The 25,924-nt window shown below is 41.1% G+C and overlaps 1 protein-coding gene across 10 annotated transcripts in view; it reads left to right on the top strand.

The window, feature by feature from the left end:
• The window catches only part of CACNB2 (calcium voltage-gated channel auxiliary subunit beta 2), a 120,394-nt gene that overhangs the window by 69,178 nt on the left and 25,292 nt on the right, over positions 1 to 25,924 (top strand). For 8 of the 10 annotated variants that reach the window (XM_028750009.2, XM_028750010.2, XM_028750005.2 and 5 more), the window contains one exon: positions 10,091 to 10,210. In XM_028750009.2, the coding sequence (XP_028605842.2) occupies positions 10,091 to 10,210 (120 nt within the window). Of the gene's footprint in view, positions 1 to 9,007; positions 9,293 to 10,090; positions 10,211 to 25,924 lie in introns of those variants that run through there. The other 2 variants (XM_028750014.2, XM_028750011.2) reach the window with 2 other exon arrangements.

Here is a 25,924-nt window from a genome sequence, read left to right as displayed (position 1 = left end):
TACAGGACAGGTTCAATTTAATTTGGTTTTTTTTCTTTTACAACATGTTTAGGCTACATTGCAATGTTCCTTTCCCCCCTCCCCAATTAAATGCATTACCAGTCCTTTACTGGCAGCTACCAGGGCAGGTTACAACAATTTAATTTTTTAATGGTTAAACAGATTGCAATCACTGGAATAGGAAAGGCCCTGGAAACATGGATCTCATGTAGCAAAAGCCAGTCCAAAGCCGTGGGCTTTCAGCATTAGTTGAAAGCTGTTTGGTGAAGAAGCCAGACACACCTCTGTGCAGGAGGAATTCCACAACTTAGCGGCTCCTGCAGAGAATGCCCTTTCTCAGGACACCCCTACCCCAACCTTCTGAGGGCAGAGGAAATACCAAGAGGACCACATCTGCTGATCTTAACACCTGGGAGGGTCTGTAGAGAAAGAGAGAAGGTCTTTCAGATATTTGAGGCCTAAATCATTTATGGCTCTAAACACCACCATGTTTTGCACCTTGAACTGCATGAGAAATGAACTGGCACCCAGTGCAGCTATTTTAGAACAGGGGTTATTTGGTTTCTAAAGGCAGTCCCAGCTAGTAAGGTGGCTGCTTCATTTTGGACCAGTCATCATCAAGGCCATTCCCACTTATAGCACACAGCAATAATCAAATCTGGAACTTTCCAGAGAATGGAATACCATGGCCAAGTCACCTCACCAAGAGGCTATAGCTGACCAACCAGCCATAGCTGGAAATAGGCAGTCCTGGTCAACAAGGGCTACCTGGGCCTCAAGTCACAATGTTGGCTCCAGGAGTACTCCTAGGTTACAAACCTGTTCCTTCCAGTTCCAGTAGACAGCAACCCTGTCTAAAACAAGCTGTCTTCCCACCTGGAGTTGGGAACTTGGAACCCATAGCACCTATGCCTTTTCAGGATTCAACCTCAATTTGTTGACCCACATGCAGCCCATGACTGTTTACAACAACTGTAGTATGAGAGTAATTGAACTTATTTGTGCAAGGATGCCTGAGGCTTCTGGATGCTGGTGTTTTCCTGCCTGTGTCACCATGGTTTACATTGCTGGTAGGTTGTGTGTAGCGTGGCAAGACGTGATAGCGATGTCCCTCTGTCAGCATGATTTCTGCCAGTAGTTTTATAATGTACAGCAAAACAAACAAAATATTTTGTTTAGTCATAGGAGCAAAAAAAAGTGCTTGTATTCAGCATTACTGATCTTTACAAATTAATCCAGTTGACCTACATTTTTGTACAATTTAAAATTGTTCCTTCAGGCTAATAAATGAGCCGTCTCATCTGAAATGTAGCTTTTATTCTAATTGTACAATTCACCTATTACCTGAGGCAGAAATCTTCAATGTTGGTGCTTCAGAGTTTAGAATGAGTTTCTATTGTTCATCTTGGTGTATACCCAAGGCTACAACTTTTAATTCCCTGCTCCAGGATGTAGTTCTGTGAGTATACGTGCATAGCATTCAAAGGTAAAATTGTACCAGTAGTGGATTCATGAACTATCATACATTGCCCATTCCTGAACATGCTTATTCAAAAGTAAGGTCCAGTTAATTCATTCATTAACTGATCTTACTTTGGATGATAACATTGTTCACTGAACACTGGGTAAGGGGATCGAGCACAATGAGAGGCTCAACTCCTGACTTTCTTGTGTATCGCCAAACCCTTCTACAGAGTCTGCATACTAATATGAACCATGAAAACAGTAGAATATAGTATTTATTTAGAGAAGATTTATAGTCTCTGGGGTGGCAGGCAGAACATTATACAGAACAGGTGAGCTGTTTGCTCCATCTTGGTACCTACTCCATGTTACAGTGGAACCTCGGTTGTCAAATGTAATCTGTTCTGGAAGACCAGTCGACTTCCGAAACGTTCAACAACCAAGGCTCAATGGGTGGTCGGGAAAGTCTGTGGTGAAAATTGAGAAATGTGCCTTGGAAGCCATTCAACTTCCCAGGCACATTTGAAAATGGAAGCAATTACTTCCAGGTTTTTGGTGTTCGGCTTCCAAAACGTTCGACTTCCAAGAAACTCAAAAACAGAGGTTCCACTGTATTGCTATGTTTTTTACCTGCAGAAGCTGACATTCTTTTCCAAGAGAGAGCCTGACCTCTGATGATTGTCAACTTGTGCTAGCTGAGACCAGTAGGGGCGGGCAAAGCTCCCCCCCCCCTTGGGGGAGCATTGAGGGGGTAGGACAAGGACAAGGATCACCATCTTCACATCTTTATGTTTTCTTGGACTTGTATTATGGGCCTGGGAGGAGTGAGGAGTCAGCTGGAGGGAATAGGGCATAATGAGATGGCCCTGTCATGTTTTCCTTCATAGTACCAAAGCTATGGTAATGTCTCTGAGAAGAGATCATGGATTTAATTTTAAGAGATGAGGCTATGTTCCTATGCACCCCTGTTTGGCAGTAATCCTTATTAAACTCAGTTGAATTTATTTCAGGATAAACAAACATAGGATTGTATTGCATGTGTAGGTTTATTGTTGCATTCAAATATTTTAAGTCATTTTAAAGGTAAATGTACTAAAATAAATTAAAATCTATTTAAATTTTAAAATATGTGATATATATTTAAAGCCTTAATTCCCCCCTTCTTTTCTGCCCTACGTCAGTAGCTAGTGTACTAGTGGGTAAGAATGCATAATGAAAAGATGAAAGGAATTGCTTTTCCATGAAAAGGCATTATGTACTCCCCCTCCGGGACTTCTGAGATTTTTTGTAGAATTCTTGAATCATCCCCAATACAAAGCTGGTGAAAACTTGGAAAGACCGTGGAGAAATACAAGTCTGAAATCTTGGAAAGACCTGGCTAATACCAAGTGCTTCCTTGCCTGCGCTCTATCTTCCCTTTAGCCAGTCTCTCTCTAATTCACAGGTCTAATTAAAACCTCACAGGTATTTTGTCTAGGATTGTAAAAAGTTACTTCTAAATGGATGGTATGGGTAATATCTTTTACTCACTGTCCAGATGTCAAACTCCAGGACATCATTATTAGAAATAGTTACTATAGCATTAGTGAAATAATATTGTAACTCTTATTTAGAGGGCATCCCTAGTCAGTTGTATCTATGCGAAGCCCCAGGAAACATGGGGTTAGTTGAACTGCAAAAGATCTGAGAATGACTTCAGAATCATAATCATAATATTATTTTATATCCCAACCATCTGGCTGGGTTTCTCCAGCAACTCTGGGTGGCTTACAACATATAAAACACAACAAAACGTCAAACATTAAAAAACCAAGATATCCTATACAAGCAACAAACGAAGAGGAGGAAGAAGAAGAAGAAGAGGTTTACAGTTATACCCAAATTAAAATACCGTATTTTTCGCACGATTGGACGCACCGGACCATAGGACGCACCTAGTTTTTTGGGGGGGAAATAAAGGAAAAAAATTTCCCCTTTATTTCCCCCCCAAAAGCAGGTCAGGGAAACTGAACCAGGTCGAGGAACAGCGGGATAGTGGCACTGCGCCTCCCTGCTGTCCCCAAGCTTGTGGGGCTGGCCGATGTCTGTCCGGCGGGCGGGGAGCTCTGCTTCAGGGCGCCCCACCCGCCAGGCAGCAGGCTGCTATCCGCAGCGTGGGGAGCCCTGTGGGGAACTCCTGCAAGCCTCCCCACTCTGCGGATGTATGCCTGGCGCGAGGGGCGCTCTGCTTCAGGGCGCCCCACCCGCCAGGCAGCAGGCTGCTATCCGCAGCGTGGGGAGCCCTGTGGGGAATTCCTGCAAGGCTCCCCACTCTGCGGATGTATGCCTGGCGCGAGGGGTGCTCTGCTTCAGGGCGCCCCACCCGCCAGGCAGCAGGCTGCTATCCGCAGCGTGGGGAGCCCTGTGGGGAATTCCTGCAAGGCTCCCCACGCTGCGGATGTGTTCCCGAAGCGCCTGGAGCTCTGCTTTCAGGGCGCCCGGCGCTCCGGGAAGCAGGCTGCTATCCGCAGCCTAGACACGGCTAGCGGAGCGCTAATCCCGAAGCCCCAAGCTTCGGGATTAGCGCGGCGCTTCGCTAGCCCTGGGAGAGCCCCGCGACGTCGCGGGGCTCTCCCAGGGCTAGCGAGACCTTGCCGGCACCCAGAAGCTTGGGGTGCGCTGAGCTCCGCGCGCCCCAAGCTTCGGGATTAGCGCGGCGCTTCGCTAGCCCTGGGAGAGCCCCGCAACGTCGCGGGGCTCTCCCAGGGCTAGCGAGACCTTGCCGGCACCCAGAAGCTTGGGGCGCGCTGAGCTCCGCGCGCCCCAAGCTTCGGGATTAGCGCGGCGCTTCGCTAGCCCTGGGAGAGCCCCGCAACGTCGCGGGGCTCTCCCAGGGCTAGCGAGACCTTGCCGGCACCCAGAAGCTTGGGGCGCGCTGAGCTCCACACGCCCCAAGCTTCGGGATTAGCGCGGCGCTTCGCTAGCCCTGGGAGAGCCCCGCAACGTCGCGGGGCTCTCCCAGGGCTAGCGAGACCTTGCCGGCACCCAGAAGCTTGGGGCGCGCTGAGCTCCGCACGCCCCAAGCTTCGGGATTAGCGCGGCGCTTCGCTAGCCCTGGGAGAGCCCCGCATCGTCGCGGGGCTCTCCCAGGGCTAGCGAGACCTTGCCGGCACCCAGAAGCTTGGGGCGCGCTGAGCTCCGCGCGCCCCAAGCTTCGGGATTAATGCAGCGCTTCGCTAGCCGTGGGAGAGCTGGGTCTCCCACGGCTAGCGGATAGCTTCCTGAAGCCTGGAGAGCGAGAGGGGTCGGTGCGCACCGACCCCTCTCACTCTCCAGGCTTCAGCGAAAGCCTGCATTCGCTCCATAGGACGCACACACATTTTCCCTTGCTTTTTAGGAGGGAAAAAGTGCGTCCTATGGTGCGAAAAATACGGTAACCGCCAACCCCAACTAATCATTTACCCAACACCAACCCAACAAAAATGAAACAGAGGAACCAAAATTAGAATGATTAATTAATTCATTTAATTAAAATGAATTAAAAGATGGGGGACCAAAGCACATTGCTGTGAGTATAATAGGGTTGATTTTGGAGAACTTTAAAAGCACCCTTTGTACATTCTTGAGATCACCCAATTTACTCTGTATTTTAAAAACATAGACTACCTTCTCACACATCAGTGCCTAAGTTGGTATGTTTATGCTGTTCAATGAACCATTGTTATGCAAGTGCTAAAAGCATTCACCACTCATCCATTCCCCTAGGCTAGTTTATATGTTAAAAGGTGAGCATATGGACTAATATTTGTCTCTGGTTTTAACATTTGGACTGCTTTTGTTTTGAGACGCATCCAAAACGTTGGCTGTAACCCAGATGCATTTTGACAGCCTAACATGTATAAGGTACTTTGTCTTCATGGGCCCTCAATTTCACTGCTGCATTGACTTTGTGAAAAATGCTCTTCCATTCTTAACCCAAGGAGGTTTATATCAGCATCTGGCATGTAGAAAAGAAGACATTGCCAACTGTCTCCATGTTATCTTAGAACTAGTTACCTTAGTAGGAAAAACTCAGCAAACATCCATTGTGTTTACATTCCTGCTGAGAAGTATTACACATTTGATGAATGCTGATCTGCTTTAGATTGTGTTAGCGCTGTTAAGTTCTAGTAGTATGGGGAGATGATGCAGAGGTGCCTGGTATGTAGACTAAATACTGGGAAATATATAAAGCTTTATAATTCCTAAATTCAGTAGTTAGATTGCGAGCCCTTCAAATTTAGATGATTTCCCACAAGACTCCCAAATTCTGTAATCAGGGGGGAAAGGGCACATAGAAACTGTAAATAGGGATTGTGACATACTAGATTTGTTTAAAGAAACCTTCAACAGATAAAATGTTATAATCAGCTGTTTCTAGGGAAGGAGAAAACTGAGGTTACCTAGGGGTAATGACTAGTGTAATTACTGGGACATTGGAACCTGCAATTATAGAATCTTCTTACTGAGAAATGAATAAAAGCCCTGAGAGGTTTCACTTCCCATGATGAATTGTTTGTATACTGTTGTTTGCAACCAAGTACGTTTTGGATATGAATCCCTGCATTTTAATTCTTAAATGGCAGTGTGCCATTAGTTAGCTTTGGAATTATTTGCCATTCAATGTATAGACTAGGAAGTGTATAGTTTGATATTACAATTTTCTTTTATATTGCTTATAAAAATTTAAACTTTGAATATTTCCCATTTTTTAATTTATAGTTTCAATGCAAATTGTTATCTGTAAGTAGAATCAGTGGTATTGCACTAAGCCTCCCCCCTCATTTTAATGAGTGGACAGCAGGTGGTGGGATAACTTGCTCCAGGGTTTGAAGGAGAAGGGGGCAGATGCTTTAAAGAGTTTTTTTCAACCCTCCCTCCTGTTTGTGCCTTCAGAGGCTGAAATGTAGTGGGGGAGGGGACTGTCTCAAAGCCTTTTGCAAGTCTTCCCATGATCATTTCTTAATGTCAACAACCTCTTAGCAAGGCTTCCTCCAACTCAGCCCTCCAGATGTTTTGAGACTACAATTCCCATCATCCCTGACCACTGATCCTGCTAGCTAGAGATCATGGGAGTTGTAGGACAAAAACATCTGGAGGGCCGAGGTTGAGGAAGCCTGCTCTTAGTTATAGACCATTAGCAGGATTTGTGCCTCATTGCTGATTACATTTGGCTTCCTTAGTTTGTTATTAAGGATTATTTCTGATGCTTTAGTGGGATAAATTCTATGGATGTGGGTTGCCTAATTCTGAGTGGGGGGCTGTTCTGGTTTGCTTTTTCTAATTTAGGTCATTTTGTGGGGAGCAGACCTTTTGGGGCTGTGTGTTGCTCCAAGAAGCATTTGCTGCTCATGTTTTCTGGCTTAAATAAATGCATATAAATAATATAGAATCAAATTAATTGTATATAGCTTTACTCACAGGAATCTTTGACGTTTGTAACTGATAATGCTGAATCTACGTGGAGGAACACATTGCATTAGTGACAATTGTTTTTTTAATTCTTTTGATGATTACTTCAATTGAGTTCACTTGGAAATAAATTTTGTATCTAGTTCAATTTGTTTGATTAGTTGGATTGTTCATCATTATGATATATTGTTTTGTTATGAGATTGCTCATAGTGGCTTACAACCATTAAAACAGCAATGCAAATGTACTGGACGAGTGAGAATTTTCTAAATTAAACAAGCAATGGTAAGCTTGATTGTTAATGGTGAGAGACCATTAGGCGACAAGTTTGTTCTCCACACCAATATTTACCAATACAGCCTGTTTACCTTTCACATGCACAGCCTCTACCCATATAAAGCAACCCGGACTCTGCTATCTTCACCTGAGGCCCTTCTTTGTGTGCCTCCTCCACAAGAGGTCCAGAGGGGGGGCAACATGAGAATGGATCTTTTCTGTAGAGGCTCCCCATTTGTGGAATGCTTTGCCCAGGAAAGTTTATCTGGTGCCTTCAGTATACATCTTTAGGCACCAGGCAATAATGTTTCTCTTCAACCAGATCTTTAGCTGATTAATATTCTGCAGCCTTTTCAATGTGATTGTGGAAGGGGGACAGGGCAGGAGGTTATTGCTTGTTTTGTTTTTGTTTTAAATATTTTGTGCTTTTATCTTGTGAATATCCCTGAGATCTTCAGGTGAAGGGTGGTATATAAATTTAATATAATAATAATAATAATAATAATAATAATAATAATAATAATAATAATGATGATGATGATGATGATGATGTACATGCATGGCTGCAATTTATTTGAAAGGGGAAGAATCGGGGAAATATGGTAACAGACACATAGCTATCACCCCCAATAGTGAAAAATTCAGAAGCAGAGTTGAAGAAGGGGAGTAGGGGTGAAGGTTATTACAGAGCATTTCCTTTTTCCTCTGCTCACAGCTTCTAGCAGGTGTTTGGAGGTGGGCAGGGACAGCTCCAAAGAGTGGACTGGTTAGGAATTTGTCATAAGCATGAAGATAGCAAAGGGTCTGCTGGTCCAACACTAACGCCATTCTCACTATTCATAGAATGCCCAAGGAAGTCAGAGGAAGAAAGGCAAAATTACATGTTTCACATCTTCAAGGTTAAGGGGTCTCCCTGAAAATGACTTGCTCACCATCTTAAAAAACCTGGAGGCTATAGTGGAAAAAGGTGTTAGCAGTGTTCATTTTTGCCTTCCAAGGGCCTGAAACCCATTGTTGGTTCAGGGTATCATGGGTCAAAAAGCCTGATCCCCATCCCTTGTTCAGGTCTATGCCCCATGTTCTGTCCATTACAGTGGCCACGGTGTTGGATGGAGAATATGTAATAGGGGATTCTTCCTCTCTCTTCCTCACATGACAGCACAATATTAAATACATTTTAATCCTTCAACATAAGGCAGTACGTGATAACACACGAATTACTATTATCAACACAATACTGTACTCTATTGGGGGGGGGGGGGAATCCAAATCTTAATCTGGCAAAATAAGTGGTGTTTGTCTATGCAATATGATGCTAACTCATTAAAAACTCAGGAATGAGCAGTATGTGACATAGCCTAGAGATTGAGTGAAAGAAATACATTTTATGACAGATATTACAAAAAAAAAAAAATAGAGCACAATAGCAGCTATTTCTGCTTTCAAGAGACCTTGCCGTTTTCCAGCTGTTTACCCTTGAGAAGTAAAGTGGTAATTTGACATAGACTAGCAACACAGTGTGATGTGAGCATCTGCGTAAAAGGCTGTGCATATGGAGCATGCCCAGTGATGTGAAACGCTTCTAGCCCCACCCCCACCACACACCGAGCTCTGAAGAGATGAAATGAACTTTGCACTTGCAAATGTTACATTTTGCACAGGATTTGTAAAGATTCTTTTATAAGCACTGTATTCTAAACAGTTAAAAAAATAGGCAACAAAGGCAGTTAACAAATAACAGCAGCAAAGGCAGGTTTTTTTTTTTTTTATGTACTGAGGATTGCATCAGTGTAGCATCTCTTACATTATATTTGGTCTGGAAATTCCCCCCACTGAATTAATTAAACATCTTTGCTTTTTGGTGCCATGGGAAAATTAAAAATTTACTTACACTAGAACAGAGACATTGAGGACTTGCAAAACTGAGGAAAGAGCTTGCAGCAGAGCATGGATAGGAAAAGAACAGTGATTCTGCGGTGTTCAGTGTGCACATGTTTTATGAGAATCAGTGCTGGGCTCTGCAGCTGCGGACAATAACTAAGCTGTCTGGCTAATGAAGGCCACCTGGATCAGGCTTCTGAAAAGAGCCAAAGGAGGACGGCTGAAGAATTCTGATATCTGTGTAAGCTCTAAATTTCAATTCGCTGGCATATTTTGCATTGCAGGTGGGATGGGGGAAGGCTTTCATTCTGTTTGAATTAGCAGTTTCCATTCTTTTGCTTGCAACAAGGAGGAAAATCTGAGATGTAAGTTGTTTACATAGTTATTCTAGCATTGTGACCAGGGGTTGGACATGTGCTTGACTCCAGACATGTTCTGCCAGCTGCAATTTGATTTGTGGTCATTTCTTTGTTTTTGCTGAAGGGCTGAGATTTGTGCCGTGTTATTTTTTCTGATGGGGAAAGATAGTGTCAGGTGAGGAGGTGCTCTGCAATGAAGATAAAATTAATAGTTTAAAGCAGGCACTGAGGTGCTTCTCAGGTGTAAGGATTTCTCTTAGCAACTTCGTATTTTTTATCTGAATGCTGCTTTTAGTGAGACTCAAATGGCCTTATTTGTGGCTTGCTTATCTAAAGCTATCCTTGAAACAGCTGCACGTCCTTCAGCTCTGCACTGCACCATTACGGTTACTTCACGGAAACTAGCTCTGCATAGCAAAAGGCATATGCAGATTAGAATGAAGGAGAAACAGCAAGTATAGAGCTGGAGAAAGAATGCTGGTTTTCAGAATAGCCTCAGGGTTAAAGCAATTTACATAGTAATTCTTTTTCTCATTGATGCTATTGGGAATCACAGCTTTTTAGAATTTGTTAAACGAGGATTTATATCAAAGTGCTGCAAATAAGAATTCTGAACTAGTATATATTTTTAAAGAACACAACACAGTTTTCTTCATTTGTAATATATTCCTTTTGTCCAGGGTTCGGCGGACTCCTACACTAGCCGTCCATCTGATTCAGATGTATCTCTTGAGGAAGACAGAGAGGCAGTGCGGAGAGAGGCAGAGCGACAGGCCCAGACGCAGCTGGAAAAGGCAAAGGTAAGATGCTGTTTCACTCTCTAGATTAATGGAAATGTTGTTTCTAGTAGAACCTGTTGTCTTACTAAATCATCATTGACATCTTTTCCTATGCATGATAAAGGCACAGTACAATGCTCATTTGCCCCTAGTATGTTCTGACTACTGTAGTCAGTTTTATAGGAAAACGAAGCACTTGGATTTTGCATATGAAAAACAAACTAGTGAAAAGTTGTTTTTCAGTAAATATATAGACATATTCCAGAATCTTATATAGAACATGGAATCCCAGATTCTCTCCCTGCGTATGAATACTACTATTTTTCTTTGGTGATTTTGAATTGTGAGTATATGGGGCCAAAGATGTGTGTGATAATATTGTTGGTAAAAGGATGTTGTTTAAAAGCAACTCTTGCATCACTCTTTTTATGCTGCTGTTGCTCCTTTGACTTCACTTGTTGCCTTCCATATATGTCTTAGTACAATAATTTTAATGTAATTTTAATTATCTATATCTTTAGTTTCTTTAGAATGTAGTCTTTCACATCTATATTCTCTAGTCTCTTTGCCTCACACTGTTCTTTAAAAAAAAATCTTTCTAATATTCCATATACTTGTTCATCCTATTTTTCTCATTGTCTGATTATATGTGTATATATTTATTTTAAAATGTATCTCCCACCTAATTCAGAAATTGTATTGCCGCTTGCAACTAAGTTCAACAAAATCCACCCTGTGTTTAAAACCTTCTTCCAAATAAACAATTTAAAAGGTCATGTTAAAGCATCATCAAGGTCTTCAGCATTAAAGTCTCTTCTTTAGGGAAAGGCTTTGCAACGTTATTCTGAGGATTTTAAGTTGTGTGTTTTCACTCTTAGTATATGGATGAATGTGCATTGATTCCAGGAACAAGCATTTACCTAATTTTAAAGATTTGGTCCAATCTTTGGAAAGGTTGCCTGATCCTTTTTTCATAACTAAGGTATGCTAGATCAGTGGTAGCTTTTTGAGGATGTTACACTTGATTTCTTGGGGGGGAGGAATGCTTATGCTATGACATTCTTAAATAATGGGCTGTTGTTCATAGTCATAGCCAATTGCTTGGAGGCTTCAAGCCCTTTGCAATAAGACAAATTTGTGGTACTGGCCTTTGAGGTGCACTTTTTTAGATGGTCCATTTAAGAGCCTTTGAGCTCTGTCTTTTTAGGTTTCCTGCTGAATCTGATGTGCTCCGCCCTGAAGGAATACTGTTGTGTTCTCTCCCAGCTGCCCTGCTTTAATTCTGAACTATGGAGACAGAAAGCTGCTAAAGGGTTGCAAAATTTAGATCAGTAACTTTTGTATTTTCCCATGATGGCCACCCTGAGAAGTAACTAATGGGTCTGGGTTGTCAGAGTTTGATAGCTGTGAATATATGTGACGGTTTCTTCCTACTCTTACAGACTGCATTTTTATGATACAAATCAACTGCTCTAGGAAAGAGTATGTATTTTACTATCAGTGAAATTAAACTTTCAAAGAAAACAGATAAGAATTTACAGAGAAATAGGAATAGCATTAGTGCACTCACTAATGCTAAGCTGATGCATCTCTTACTGATGAGTAAATCTATGTGAGTGTTGCTATGGGAATTTGGCTTAGCAATGCTGACTTGAATGCATGGACAGCCCTTATGTAATATTCATGACCTCTAGCAAAGCTGCCGTAGGAGTTCACAGAGAAACTGCCAGCAGACCTTGACTTTTTAAAACTGTATTTCCATGCATCAAAACGGTGTTCTCACTTCGGTAGGCTCAGGAATAATCTCCAGGTCTGACATTGTCTCTGACTGTGAGACAACTTGTAAACAGTGGACGTGGGAGGGCACTGGCAGTGTTAAGCTGGTGTTTCAGTACTGCAAAGATGTTAATGTTTAACATCATTTTTTGCATTAATAAGAATGTTAACTGAACACTAAATGACAAACAAGACAGGAAAATGTATATTGTCCAATACTCATATTTAACAATTCCTTGCCATTTTAAGATATTTAAAAGCAGTTATTTATTTTTAATATTGTGGATGAAAATAGTGATCCTGATTAATGTGATGACACTTCTTTTTGTCATAAAAATGTAGAAAATGTTGGCATACATGCATAATGCACAATACGTTGATGGAAACCTAAGAGCACATAAAAAAGTTTGTGAATACATAATCAGTGGTGTCCATTTTACTTTCTAACTTTAAGGACAAACCTCCCCCAAATGATAAGCAGTGGTGTACATAAATACATGTAAATAGGAAACTGTTCTTGTTTTGGAAAGTGTTCTTGGCTCTTAAAGTTTGCATTGCTTCTCTTGTTTCAAGGTTAGTTAACAAGTTTTCCTGAATTGTAAAATCTTTTCAACTCCTATGCGACTGTGGAAATGCTGCCAACATGTGGTTATCTTAAAAAGAGTTTTTAAGTAAACCATTCCCCTTTTAATGCTAAAAACTACAAATTTATTCCCATATAGCCAGTGTTTTTTTTCCCCTAGAAAAAAAGGTGCTGGAACTCACTATGAACACTTCCCTTGTTCTCTTTGAATGGCAATGGTGCCCATCTGAGATATCCGGCAAGTTCTGGCTGGGAAAAAAAGCCTTGCATGCAGCTAATACAGGCATAGGTAAACTCAGCCCTCCAGCTGTTTTGGTACTACAACTCCCATCATCCCTGACCACTGGTCCTGTTAGCTAGGGATGATGGGAGTTGTAGTCTCAAAAACATCTGGAGGGCCGAGTTTGCCTATGCCTAAGCTAATAAATGAATACCTAGATTACGCTAGAACAGGCCAAATCTACAAAAGAAGGGTAGTGCTGCCCAATAATAAAAGGTTGGCAAACTTACGGTAGCTCTCTTCTATACTCTTTAAACCTACCAAAACCTTTGAAGGACAACCACCATAAAAGGTGGAGAAGACTTAACACATCTTGTCCTGATCTAAACTAATATGTAATGCATAAATCCAAGAGTGAAGTATGTAAACATAATGATAAAAAGCAACAACGTCTTACATTACACAGAGAGTTTCATGTTGGTGACCCCAGAGACAAACAAATTCATCTGAAAACATGTGTGAAGAAACAATGTTTTATTATTAGGTAATACTCTATATAGCATTGTAATAAGAAACATTTGTAGTCCATTTTCTTTCATTCGCAGAGTAACCTGTTGCAAAAGAGGAGATAACTTCTGAGTTCTTAATAGTTATATAAGAGGACATTTAAGCAAGTTTTGCTTGTGTGGGAACTAGGGATGGCGTAGATATTCAAAGTGGAGTTCATCAAATGTAAGCATTGCTGCTTGAACAATTAAAATGGCTTGAATTCATTGTGGGCAAATCATTTTAAGCTTGCTTCTAGTCAAATTGGGACTGGCACGGACCTCCATCATTTGCAGCTAGAGATTGTGAAGCTTGCAAGCACACAGGATCTTGGGCTGCATGGGGCTGGCCTGCCTTTTCAAGGAATTCTTTGCAGCCTGATCATGTGGACTGTCCCTGGAATGCACAGACCTGACTGCTGTTTGAGCCTGGGAGATACCCTGTTTCATGAGAAAAGGTGGAAATAGGCTACATGGTTTTTCAAGTAGCCCAGTTGATTTATGGGCCAAACAAGCCAGTGCTTGCCCATCTCTAGTAGCAAGTTGCACCTGCCAAAAACCCTCCTTTTACCGAACAGATGCTTTCCTCTGCATCTGGAATATGGTAAATAATTAAAAATGTGGTCCTTCTAATTCAGTATTATATTTCCTCTACCAGGTGTCCTCTGGAAGTAGTGTTATCCAATGTAACACTAAGTTAAAAATTACTTAATAGTATACTTGTTTCACTGGTGCAGTGTTTTGTACTAAAGAACATTGTTGTACAATAATATTTAAGCAGTTTGCTTGTAACTTTGTTGTACAAAAGATTTCTGTACAATCTGTTGTACAGCAAGCTTACACTAGTGCAACTGTTGCATTGGATTTCTCTTTTGCGCAGCATTTAAACTCACCTGTCTGTTTGCACAACAGCCTTTGCACTAGCACACAGAGAACATTGGATAGAGTCCCAGATGTTTGGAACTGCAGCATGGTCAGACAGCATGGTCAGTTATGATGAAACATGTTGTCAAAAATACCACATTTTTCAGTGTATAAGATGCCCCTATGTATGACAACCCCCATTTTTTGAACCCCAATTTAAGAAATCAATATTTCTTGAGTTGCTGAGCTTTGTGGGGGGAGCTTTTTTTTGCAGAGATTGCCCTTGAGTTGTTTGGGAGGTCCCCACCCCCCACCAATCGCTTGCCACAGCCACTGCCAATCACCCCCATGCCTGTTCCCCCTCTAAATTCACTATCCGTGTATAGGACGACCCCCACTTTTTGCCTACACAGAAAAATATGGTATCTAGGGGACATGAGGTTGGAGAAGTCTGCTTTATACTTTCAGTGACTTTCCAAGGATTCAATCTTTCCTAGGTGCATTTGGAGATAGGGTCATTATGGTTAATATGTAATGCAATGGCTTTAAAATTAACATATTACAATTAGCTGTGGAAGAAATCAAACCTTTTGGAGAATGTCTTATGTTGTCAAATAATTACTTGCAGTGATACTTAGAACAGCAAATTAGGCAAGCAATGATGCAAAGTATTTTAATACCTTCACTATTGTGAATTGCCAGAGAGAGATCGAGAGATCAGGTGACTTCATTTTTGAAGCTTAAAAATGAACATAATTGGACCTCTTGCCACCTGCCTACCAAAACTATACACACTATACTTGTGAGAGATTATAAGTTAACAGTCATATTTCTAAACTCAAGTGTTAGTCATTCACCAATCTGCCACTGTGAGGCCTTTACAGAATAGCAGTGATTAGTCTTACCTGTTGTTATTGTGTTTAATCATTAGTGTTTCCAGTCTCTGTAGGAAAATAGACCCCCTCCCCAAAGTGCTATAATACATTAAAGACTAGCTGATTCATTGTTGATTTATCCTTAGAATGTGGGGGGGGGGGTGAGTGGAAAAGTAGTTCACTGTAAAACTGAATAGACAAAACAGTTAATATCGAAATAGATTTTCTTAACAATGAAGAAGTCATGCTGCCTTTACCATTGGACATGGAAGAGAATCCTGAACTAGCTGCTTTACTGGAAAGGGACAATTCTTTGCCTTCTTTCAACCTAGGCCCATGTCCTCTCCCACTCACTGATTCTTTTCCCCTCCTAAATATTTTGCCCTAACCCACTTCCCTTTTGAAGTCCCACTTATCAGCTGGGTAAGCAGTGGCATAACAGCTTCAGGGACAGAAGTGAAGGAGATCCTTTTCTCCCTTCTTGACTAAACAACAACAACAACAAAGCTCCAGTTCCTGGTGTGCTGAGTAGCCCCCAAAGCCCCTTAGAAGTGCAAATTTTCCCAAGGGCTACCAGCATATTTCATCTTACTGGTTCACTATGGTTTAAAATGTGGCGTTAGTTTTCAAAGGTACTTTGTGCTCTTTCAGTGAATCTACATCATATTTTAAGGACCATGGGTTATGTAAAAAAATTAAGTGTCAAGCATACTGCAGAATTTTGAAGGATAAGTTTTCATTGTCACATGTTGAGATGGACTGAGCAGACACATTAGATTATGGTGTTCATCTAGTAGATGTGGATCTTGCTCATTTTCATGACCAATAAGATAAAATATACTGTGGCACCTTAGAGAATAATTGCAATGTTACATATTCAGAAGCCCAAAATTTTCCCATCTATTTTTGATGTGGTTAAAATTAGAGATAAAAATTAAGAGGACAAAATATGAATTAGTGCACACAGCCACATATTCTGTATTTTCTGTTAGTGGGAAATTTGAATACTTTGTGCATTTTCTAAATATATTTTAAATGTTCAGAAGTAAAGGAATAAGGATGGTTCTCTGTCAATGCTATTCAGGCATTTTTAAGGGTCGTTAATTCCAGTAGAATGAATTTAACCAGATGCTTAACTCTCATCAAAATTATTGTGCCTTACCTAGTCTGAACCGTGACCTATAAATTTAATGACTTTTAAATTTAATTACATAATCTTTATCATGACTTTTACTATATTAATACCATTTGTAAAATGTAAAATATCAGAAGTAGATAACTTTTACACTTTTGCTCAGTTTAATAATTTAACTTGAATGTACCTTAGAGAATCACTCTGTTCCAAAAATACTTTCTACTGCTTCAATATTTAATAACCTTAAAATATCTTCTCTTAGATTTTGTTGAGTTCATATGCTCAGTTGGGAATTTCAAGGTGGTCTGGCCCTTTAACTATTTGAAATTATATAATTTTTACTCAGAGTAGTGTTTCTTACTGGTTGGAGCATTAGGAGAGCCTGGTAAGTATAAAAATTGGCTGAGTATACTGTTCACCCCTACTAAGGCCATCTGTTCAAAAGAACGCTCTAGTTGGTCTGTTCATCAAATATTTACCTACACAGTCATATGGGAGTTTTATTTTGGGACAGAGTTAGGCATGACTAGATATCTCAAACAACAAGTTGCTTCAGCCTACTCCACATATCTGACTGGGCTTGGTTTAGGTTATACATATACACAGTGTGCAAACCCTGTGGGTGGTTTCCTGTTTTGATAGGAAATTTCAGGATGAAGCTGTCTCTTACTCCAAAACACTTACCATATTTCTTGTTATCCACAACAGGGAGTGCAGAAAGCAAAAATATAAACAAGAAAGGTTTGGGGAAATTGTTGTTAGCTTCATTAGTTGTATTTTTCCTCACCGAAAAGTTTGAAGAATGTTGGCAGGATGTAAGGAGTAATTTTAGCTGTCATATAAAAGAAAATGAGTTTGTTGGTTTAACTTGGGTTCCACGAAAGTTTAGTCATGACTTTGAGACCCATTACTTCCATGTCATTTTCTCTGGAAAGGTGGTACAACGCTTAAACCAAAAGCCACAAACAACCCTGGTTTTCTCAAAAGGGACTTCCCCCACTCTGCTGAACAACTGAACGACTGCTATAAGGGCCTGGCACATTCTATGGTATGACCATACTTGGATACTGTGTACAGTTCCAGTTGCCACCTCTAAAAATGGCGTTGTAGAACTGGAAAGGTCAGCCGGCTAGAGCTAATGTCATGAGGAAATGTTAGAACATTTGGGCCTTTTTAATTTGGAAAAAAGTGAGGACACGATTAAGGCATATAAAATTATGCATGTATTGGAGAAAGTGGGTAGAGAGACGTTTTTCTTCTTGTCTAGTACATGGGACCAGAGTCATCCAAATAAGCTGGATTTTGGAAGACTGATGGCAAAAGGAAGTGCTTTTGCGCACAGCACATATGGGATACAGTGATGCTACAGAATATAGTGATGGTCACCAACTTGGTTGGCATTAAAAAGATGGTAGACAAATTCATGGAGGACTATCCATGGCTAGAAGTCATGATGGCTGTGTGCTACCTCCAGTGTCAGAAGCATACCAGTGTCTCTGAATTGCTGGGGAACCAAGTGGGAAGACTACTACTGTGCTCATGTCCTGCTTATGGGCTTCCCATTAGCGTCTGGTCACTGTGCAAACAGGATGCTGGACTGGATGGGCCTTTGATCTGATCCAGAAGGGCTCTTCTTACAGTCAATAACTTTCATGAAGCAGAATTCTCCTTATTTCCTGCTTACAAGTGACACTGGTTTAAAAGGAAAAACAACAACCCTGAAAGCAAATAATGCTAGCAATTTATATTGAAGCTACTTTAATTAACTAGCCTTATTAGCAATTCTAGTGCAGTGTTCCAACAAGACCTTCCCATTTAATTCTAAAACTATTATATGTGCTGTCCTTATCTCAAATACTGCTTGCAGTTTAAAAAGAATGCTGCATGTGCATAAGAATTCATAAGCCTCATAACAATGTGACATTTAAACTCTTACATGTTTATACAGTACTTATTTAACAAATTATACAGTACAGAAATTTTAACAAGCACCATGATAACAAGTGGAGAGATTACAAAGGATGAATTCGTTCTAAAAATGTGTGCTGGCATATGTGAAAACATAGCTTTTAGAAATGTAATTATTTCTCTTTCTTTATAATGATAATTGGTATGCTCAACGTTTTTCATGTTACATGATAACAGTGATGCTGGAGAGTTTCAGTTAAACACTGAGGTCAGTAAAATACTTGTTCAAGGAAATATATATTCTGTATATATAGTGTCTACAACACTAACAACAGTATGAATGAACAATGATACCCGCATATTATGATTTTGAGGGGTATTTTATAATACTTGGGAGATGGAAGATTGCTCTCACCAGTAAAATACATTCTGGCACACTTAGAGCGAACATGTGGGGAAAGCCCTTTTTTGCAACTCAAATGCCTGGTTCATACAGTCATATGTATAAGCAATTTGTCTGCACATGAAGCCCCTTTGCTCATCCCTTTGCAGAAGCCATGCTCAAACCAGTAAGCCTCTAGTTAACTATAGTTTGTCCAAACCACATTGGCTGACAACTTGCTAGGGTATTAAACTGACTTCAAACCATGGCTTAAGATTGTGATTAATTTTGATCCATGTGGCCATAGTTTCCCAGTTTGGATAAAAGAAAAAACATGGTTAATTAGAGATGTATTGGTTGAATCATGGTTTGTGGGAAAGGAAAGGAGTGAAGGGGCTCACTAAACAAACAATAGACTGTACATAATACCTTATTATGTAGTATGTTGTGTTGCATTGTCTTGCAGGCAAAGAGAAAGACAGATAAAGTGACTGCAGAAACTAGCTGCATTTGTATTCCAAGAGAATCTGTTGTCTAGAAAAAAAGATTTACCAGTAGTTCAGATATTTGATTTGATAGTGTTGAGTGTAAAGTCTCTGCATGAGCAACAGATTTCAGTCTGTTTCCAGCAAAATAGAATAATAGATAATATAGTTTGAAGAGCCTCTCTGTCAGTGCAGTCCTGACCTATATTTGTTTCTTTTCCTAACGATTTCAGGAGCTTCCATTACTTTAAGCATGTGTGTATCATTCTGCCTGAAAGATGTGAAGGCACATTGGGAGAATAAACCATCCTTTCTTTGTTCATTGGCACACCTTAAAATGTTGCTGTTCCAAGTGTTTGGGTTACTTGTGAAGTCAGGTTGGTCCTGAATGCACCACAGCTCCACAGTGTCCCTTGTTTGTTTGTTTTTTACATTTGGAACTGACAGCTATAAAGATCTCAAACGTCTTTTTATAAAACTCATTAATTCATCATCATGGCTCATCAGCAGTTTTATTAAAGCACCACCACTTAGAATAATCATGATACCATAGGCAAGCTGAAGAAAACCCCCAATGCTAATTTACTTTCACAAGAATTCAATAAATATGAATTTCAAAACATTTGGCAGTGAGCTCACAGAACATGTTTCTTAACTATTGAATAAAATGTTAAATCTCTGGTTTAACATTTGATGAATATGAATACATGCAAAGGGGCATAGGAAGTTGCCTTATAACAAGTCAGGTCATTGACTAGCTCAGTGACTAGCAGCTGCTCTCCAGGGTTCATGCAGGAGTCTCAACCCCACCTGGAGATGCTGGGGATTGAACCTGGAATCTTCCACATGCAAAGCAGATGTTCTGCTACTGAGCTACAACATCCATCCCTAGTAGGGCTCCTGAATAGTCTCTTACATGTTCAGTTTTAACATAGATCCTGTAGTTCTGCTAACACAATTCTGTTTGACTTATGCATTGTATAAATCAGATAGAATTGTATAAGGAGAGGCAAATTTAGCAATGAAGATTGCTAAGGAAGGATTAAAAATCAGGTGTGGTGGCACCGCCTGACATCCTAGACAGTTACTGGGTCCCCAGTGCTCCAGCAGAGCCCACTGGGTTGACACTTGCCCTGGGCCTCCATATCTGCAAATCTCTTTTTTAATTCCCCCAGTGCCCCAGAATAATATTACATCAGGCTCTCCTGCTGCTGCTACCTAATAAGTCCATGAGAGGTAGTATTTTGGTCCTCAACCTTGAAACGAGCTCTTACAAATAAAACCTTCAGTAATATAATACTTTATGTAACTCTAAGGTAAACACAATTTGGAATACTCTGTGCACTTCTGGCCACACTGTCTCAAAAAGTACATCATAGAGCTGGAAAGAGGAAAGGAAATGATAGTAAAAATTGATTAATAGATATTAGCCACAGTAGTTAAATGACTGCTCCACATTCAAAGGCAACTTCTTAAACACCAATTGTTGAGTGTCAGACAGTGGGGGCCAGCTGTTGCTGTCATACAGCTTTTGTAAGAAAGCACAGAAGTATCTGGCTGGCCAGTAAAGGCCAGGATGCTGGACTGATCTAGCAGGGCTCTTCCATGTTCTTATCTCTCAACAGGAATGCTCTTAGACCATTTGAAGTAGTTTTAGTTTATTTTTAGTTTCTGAATCTAGTATCAACATGGAATTCTGTGGGCTGTTTGAATCGGTCAGAAAAATAAACCTCTGGTTTCCATAAATGCATTGTTCTCATGGACAATAATGTATTGAGTTCCTGAGTTTTGATAACTGGCTACAGATAACACTGCATGCAGTTCTGTAAGTATGAAACGTAGGAGAACTGATAAATCTTTTGCAATTGGGTGCTGGTGGATTAGAACTTTTGGAGCTAAATTAGCATCTTAGCAATTTATAGTCCAATTAAAGTCCAGTTCTATCCATGTTTATTCATAATTAAATTCCATTAGATTAATGGTGTGCATATTTACTCTGAACATAAGTCCTACAGAGTTCCAAAGGAGTTACTCCCATGTATGTACTCAGGATGGGATATTTAATCCCAAGTAACTGTGTTTTGGTTTGCGGCCTTAATTCAGCATTGGTGGTGACTTAGTGGGCAAAATTATAATTAACCAAGTGCTTTAAAAAAAGAAGTTCACCCATTAATTATACCTTAATGCCTAAATAATATTGTGCCAAATTGCATTGGTAAATGTACTTCTGAAATTACCTCAGTATGGGCTGCTGTACTCCCTGCAAAGAATATAAACCTGCACACAATAGTTTCTACATTTTCTGCTTTAGTTTCTAAATATGATTCCCCTTTCCCCCTGATTGACTAACATTCATAACTCTAAATCCTTGGCAATGCAGTCCCATATGTGTTGACTCAGAAGTGGGACTCGCTGCAGCCTCTTCACATATTAATCTCATGAAGGGGGTCCACATGTAGAACGGGGCAGTGGGGCCACATGGCTGGGCCTTTTCCTGAGGTCACGTGGCTTCTTCATGTGGCTCATGCATACATTGAGCATGGTATCTGAAAAGGAGAAACCTATCCATAGAGACCTCTGCATGTGTAAGCTTCCACAGGAACTGGGACCCTTGTCATGCGGGTTTCCATCTCCCATGGAAGTCTACATAATCTATGCATGTAAACTTCCCCTGCTCAATATCAATGAATGGAACTGGGGCAGGTGGGTTACAGCAAGAAAGGTCTCATGACCACAGGAACAGGGTCAGCGGTGCAATCCTGCTTTACCTTTCTACATATGGATTCCCTTTGTGTGATTAACACATGAAGGAGGCTTACCTTTATTTTCCTTTCCTTCCCAAGAAGCCCAGAGTGGCAAACAACTAGTGATAAACCAGTGCAATTCTTTCAACAGCAGGGTAACATATTGGTAATACCCTGCTCCAGTGAACAGTTGAGCTGTTCCCCATTTTTACTGGTGCTTGCCAATCTAAATCATCTTTCCATATTGCCGCATTGCAAATTTAAGCATGGGACCTGGGTGCAAGAAAATCTGAAGCAGAAGGAATAAAAGAGCAGGCAATGTTAGGCCAAAACAGAAATCAGTTAGCCATAATTACTGGTAGTCATAGGAGAATGCCATCAGTGTTGACAGCTGCTTTGATTTCGCAGTTTTATATCTTATCTTTAATCCTTTAATCTTTTGTTGGGCAGCATGCAAATAATGGCATCAAATAAGTTGGAGCCAGGTTGGGGGGACTTTTATTTCTGGCCTGAGACAACCCTGGAAAGGACCAAACTTTGTGGCTTTGGGGTTTCCTCAAACATTACCCAAGCCTAGGCTCTGGAGCAAATTAAATGTCTTGCAGATACCTCCGTCTCTGTCTAAATGTGTGGCTTTGCAATCAAGCAAAGAGATCTGGTTGCCCCATTTTAAAGAGCTAGAAAAACTGAAGGAATAATGATCAAACCTACCAGGGGGCCTGGGGCACCTTCAGGGCTTCAAATCCTCCACTCAGCTGTAATTTCACAGGGTGTAACCTTGGGGGGCCATCACTGCCTGTCAGCCTGACCTACCTCTCAGGGTTGTGCAGCTAGAAGGGGTGTGTGGGGAGAAGAACCACATACACCACCTTGAGCTTCCTGAAGAACAGACATGGGATTTACATGCAAGCAGAAGGAATGAAAAAAATCCCTTTTCCAGAGCAGGGATAAAAACTCTTCCACAAATGGCATTCTTCCCTTGTCCACACCCCCCCCCCCCCATGTACGTGCTTGGATTTAGCCATCCAGGTGTTTCATGTACTTGATAGTATTTACTTGTGAGTAGAAGGCAGGCACCAGAGCAGTCCCCCCCCCCCCACTGAAGAGATCTCAGTCTCCATCCCTTACCCCACAATAAATAAGGCAAACTTCCCACTTTGCATAGGCTGCTCCATAACCAAATCCCTCGTGCATGTAAGGTGCCTCAAAGCCAACTCTACTTGAGAGTGAGCGGAGGGAGAGAAGCCATCTGGGACATGATTGGAAGGCAGAAAGCAGCAGCAGGAGGAGCACCCCATACCAATTGTTAAGTCACCCAAGGGTGCCAAAGTACCCAGGTTGAAATCCTCTGCCCTAGGGCATTCAGAAACCCACCAGAACCCAATAGTCTCTAGGGGTAGACAATCTTCACCTGTCCACCCCACCCCACAATTCAGGGAAGGATTAGAGCTGTAAATCCAGACTGCATTTAGGTTTAGTGGTGTTTACTAGCTTGTAAGTGTGCTTGAGACTTAAGCTTACAGAATGTTTGCATAGTACTCTGATACTGTTACCACATAAATATATCTGTTTTTCTTAAAATATGGACTTTGAAACTCTTTCAATAAAACACAAAGCATTTTGAAGGCATGCTCAATTGCCATGATCATCAGACACACTGCTTCTGCCATCTACCTTTCAATCATTAATCAGTTGTTCATACGTGTGCAAAACATCTAGTTGTGTGCTGCTGTGCAAAAATGCTGGTTTCTGAATACCTCTTCTTAGGATCTAAGATAAGAAGCTTGACTTTTTTACATGTTGAGTCACTTTTCCAGCTTTATTCATATACATTATTTATAAGCAGAGCTGTGGAAACAACACATCTACAGTGGCGCCTATATTTAGGTTAACACCCTTTTTCGAAAGGCTCTCTGGAGACTGTTTCTTTTGAAAAACTCTACATCCTTTTTTTCCTGTTCTTTTTCATATCTGCTCTTTGATATGAAACACTGAAAGTCCCTAGCTGCTATTGCACAAATACCAAGGGAACTATCAGATAATTTCTAGAAGCATGCAGCATTTTTAGAGAGCTGATTATACATATCACAATATTTTCCTTGCTGTGTTAGATAGGGCAGTCTCACCTTGAATATGAGTGAATGACGCACATAGTAAGAGGGAATAAAATTGGCAATATTAACAGAATTGTTGTGAAGATGTGTGAATTAAGAAAATTAGCTTATTATTATTCTGGAACTTTAGAAATGAGACTTCTCAAACCAAACATAATTTTTAAAGGAATACTAATGCAAAACAGCTAACTCTTGGGACTTCCCTTTGGTAGCATTAGTATAGTGTTTTTTATCTGACTAAATTTCTAAAGGCTGACTACAAGTTGAGGGGGCCCTGAGCAAAGTGTCCTTTAGTGGTCTCCAATTGGTAAGTGCTAGCACACTACCCTGGCAGTGTTGGTGGGCAGCGGTAATTCTCCCAAGCAGCATCAGGTGACTGTGGGACTGCCACTTTAATTTTCTGCAATGCCATAGAATGATGCTGTGATGGGTCATTGTGAAAACTGAGAATGGCAGCTAGACCCAGCTGCCTAGTGTTTAGAGCACTGTGGCAGAGTTTAAAAGGGGCAGGCAGGTATTAGTGGTAGGCCCTGCCAGGTTGTTGAGCTGATAACACTGACCCTGAGCAGGGGATTGGAATAGATGGCAATCACATTTTTTGATTCCACTATTCTATAATAGATATCTTTTGATTGTCTTTGAAAAGCTGTCCCCCCCCTTAAATTCATATAGACCCAGAATTTATCTCATTCTTTGTGCTTTCACCTGATCATAACTTTCTCTTAAGCTGTTTCCCTTTCTTCTGTGAGATGTCAGCTTAACTAAGATTGCCATCTGCTGAAATTTACACCCATTTCATAAGCTATACTGGAGGTACAGTTGCCAATGGAGATATATTGTGTGGATGCCAAACCACAGTTAGTCACTGGTATGAAATTTTGCCCAGGTTGTTCAGTTCAAACCATGCCAGAATTTCTTCTGGATGAATCTGCCTAAACTTTGTGGATGTACTTTATACAAGCTGCAAAAATTGCATCCTATTTGTGAATCTGATGTTTAGATCACAGGTGGGAACCAGGCCCAGGAGCCAGATGTGGTCCAGCAGTCCTCTTTTATTTGGCCCTCAGAACTGCCCCCGAGCCATACACCCTCTCCCTTGGCAACAGTCCTCACTGGCTCTGCTTTGCAGCCCAAGTGTTTTTTGCCTGTCTGGAATGTGTGCTTGAACATTGATAGTGTCTCTTGCTTGTCTGGATAATGGAGAGAGAAGTGTGTGTGTGTTGGAAGTAGCCTCCTGTACAAAGATAAAATTTATTGTTCCTCTGCCTACTTTTGCTTCTGAACCTGTTCTCACTGAACTATGATGCTTGCCTTCAAATGCTCCAGTTTAGATAACATGTTCAGTGTGTTAGTACCAGCATTTAAAGCCCTAAATGGCTTTAGACTCAAGTACTCACAATAGCCTCTTTCCTTTTTTAAAAAATAAATAAATACCAGTTTTAGTAAAATATCAGTTTAGACCTATGGCAAAAGTCATTTGTCCCCTGGCAGTCTGTTGTGGAGGGAGAGGGTTGTTAAAGAAGTGGCAGAAAGGTGGTAATCTGCACATTTTTTACTTTTGCTCATCATCTGCATGTAGCCCTCAATGGATTACCCCAGGTGACTGTGCTCCTTAACAGAAAAAAATGTTCTCTACTCCTAATGTAAAATAATATATTTCTACCATGAAGGCCACAAACATGAATAGTTTTATAATCGTATTAGTTATATATTCTAAGCATGTGATATTACCTGTTGCCAGTTGCTAAGTTAACTTCACTGCAGAATCTGCTTGTTTGCAAGATAGAGGGGAGAATCACATTCACTATACTATAATGTTCACTGAAAGGGACGCGGATGGCGCTGTGGGTAAAACCTCAGCGCCTAGGACTTGCCGATCGCATGGTCGGTGGTTTGAATCCCCGCGGCGGGGTGCGTTCCCGTTGTTCGGTCCCAGCGCCTGCCAACCTAGCAGTTTGAAAGCACCCCCGGGTGCAAGTAGATAAATAGGGACCGCTTACTAGCGGGAAGGTAAACGGCGTTCCGTGTGCTGCGCTGGCTCGCCAGATGCAGCTTGTCACGCTGGCTACGTGACCCGGAAGTGTCTGCGGACAGCGCTGGCTCC

This window comes from Podarcis muralis, chromosome 12, assembly GCF_964188315.1.
Source record: "Podarcis muralis chromosome 12, rPodMur119.hap1.1, whole genome shotgun sequence".
Taxonomy (NCBI): domain Eukaryota; kingdom Metazoa; phylum Chordata; class Lepidosauria; order Squamata; family Lacertidae; genus Podarcis; species Podarcis muralis.
The sequence above is the reverse complement of the archived record's forward strand: the minus strand, read 5'-3'. Positions and strand labels throughout refer to the sequence as shown.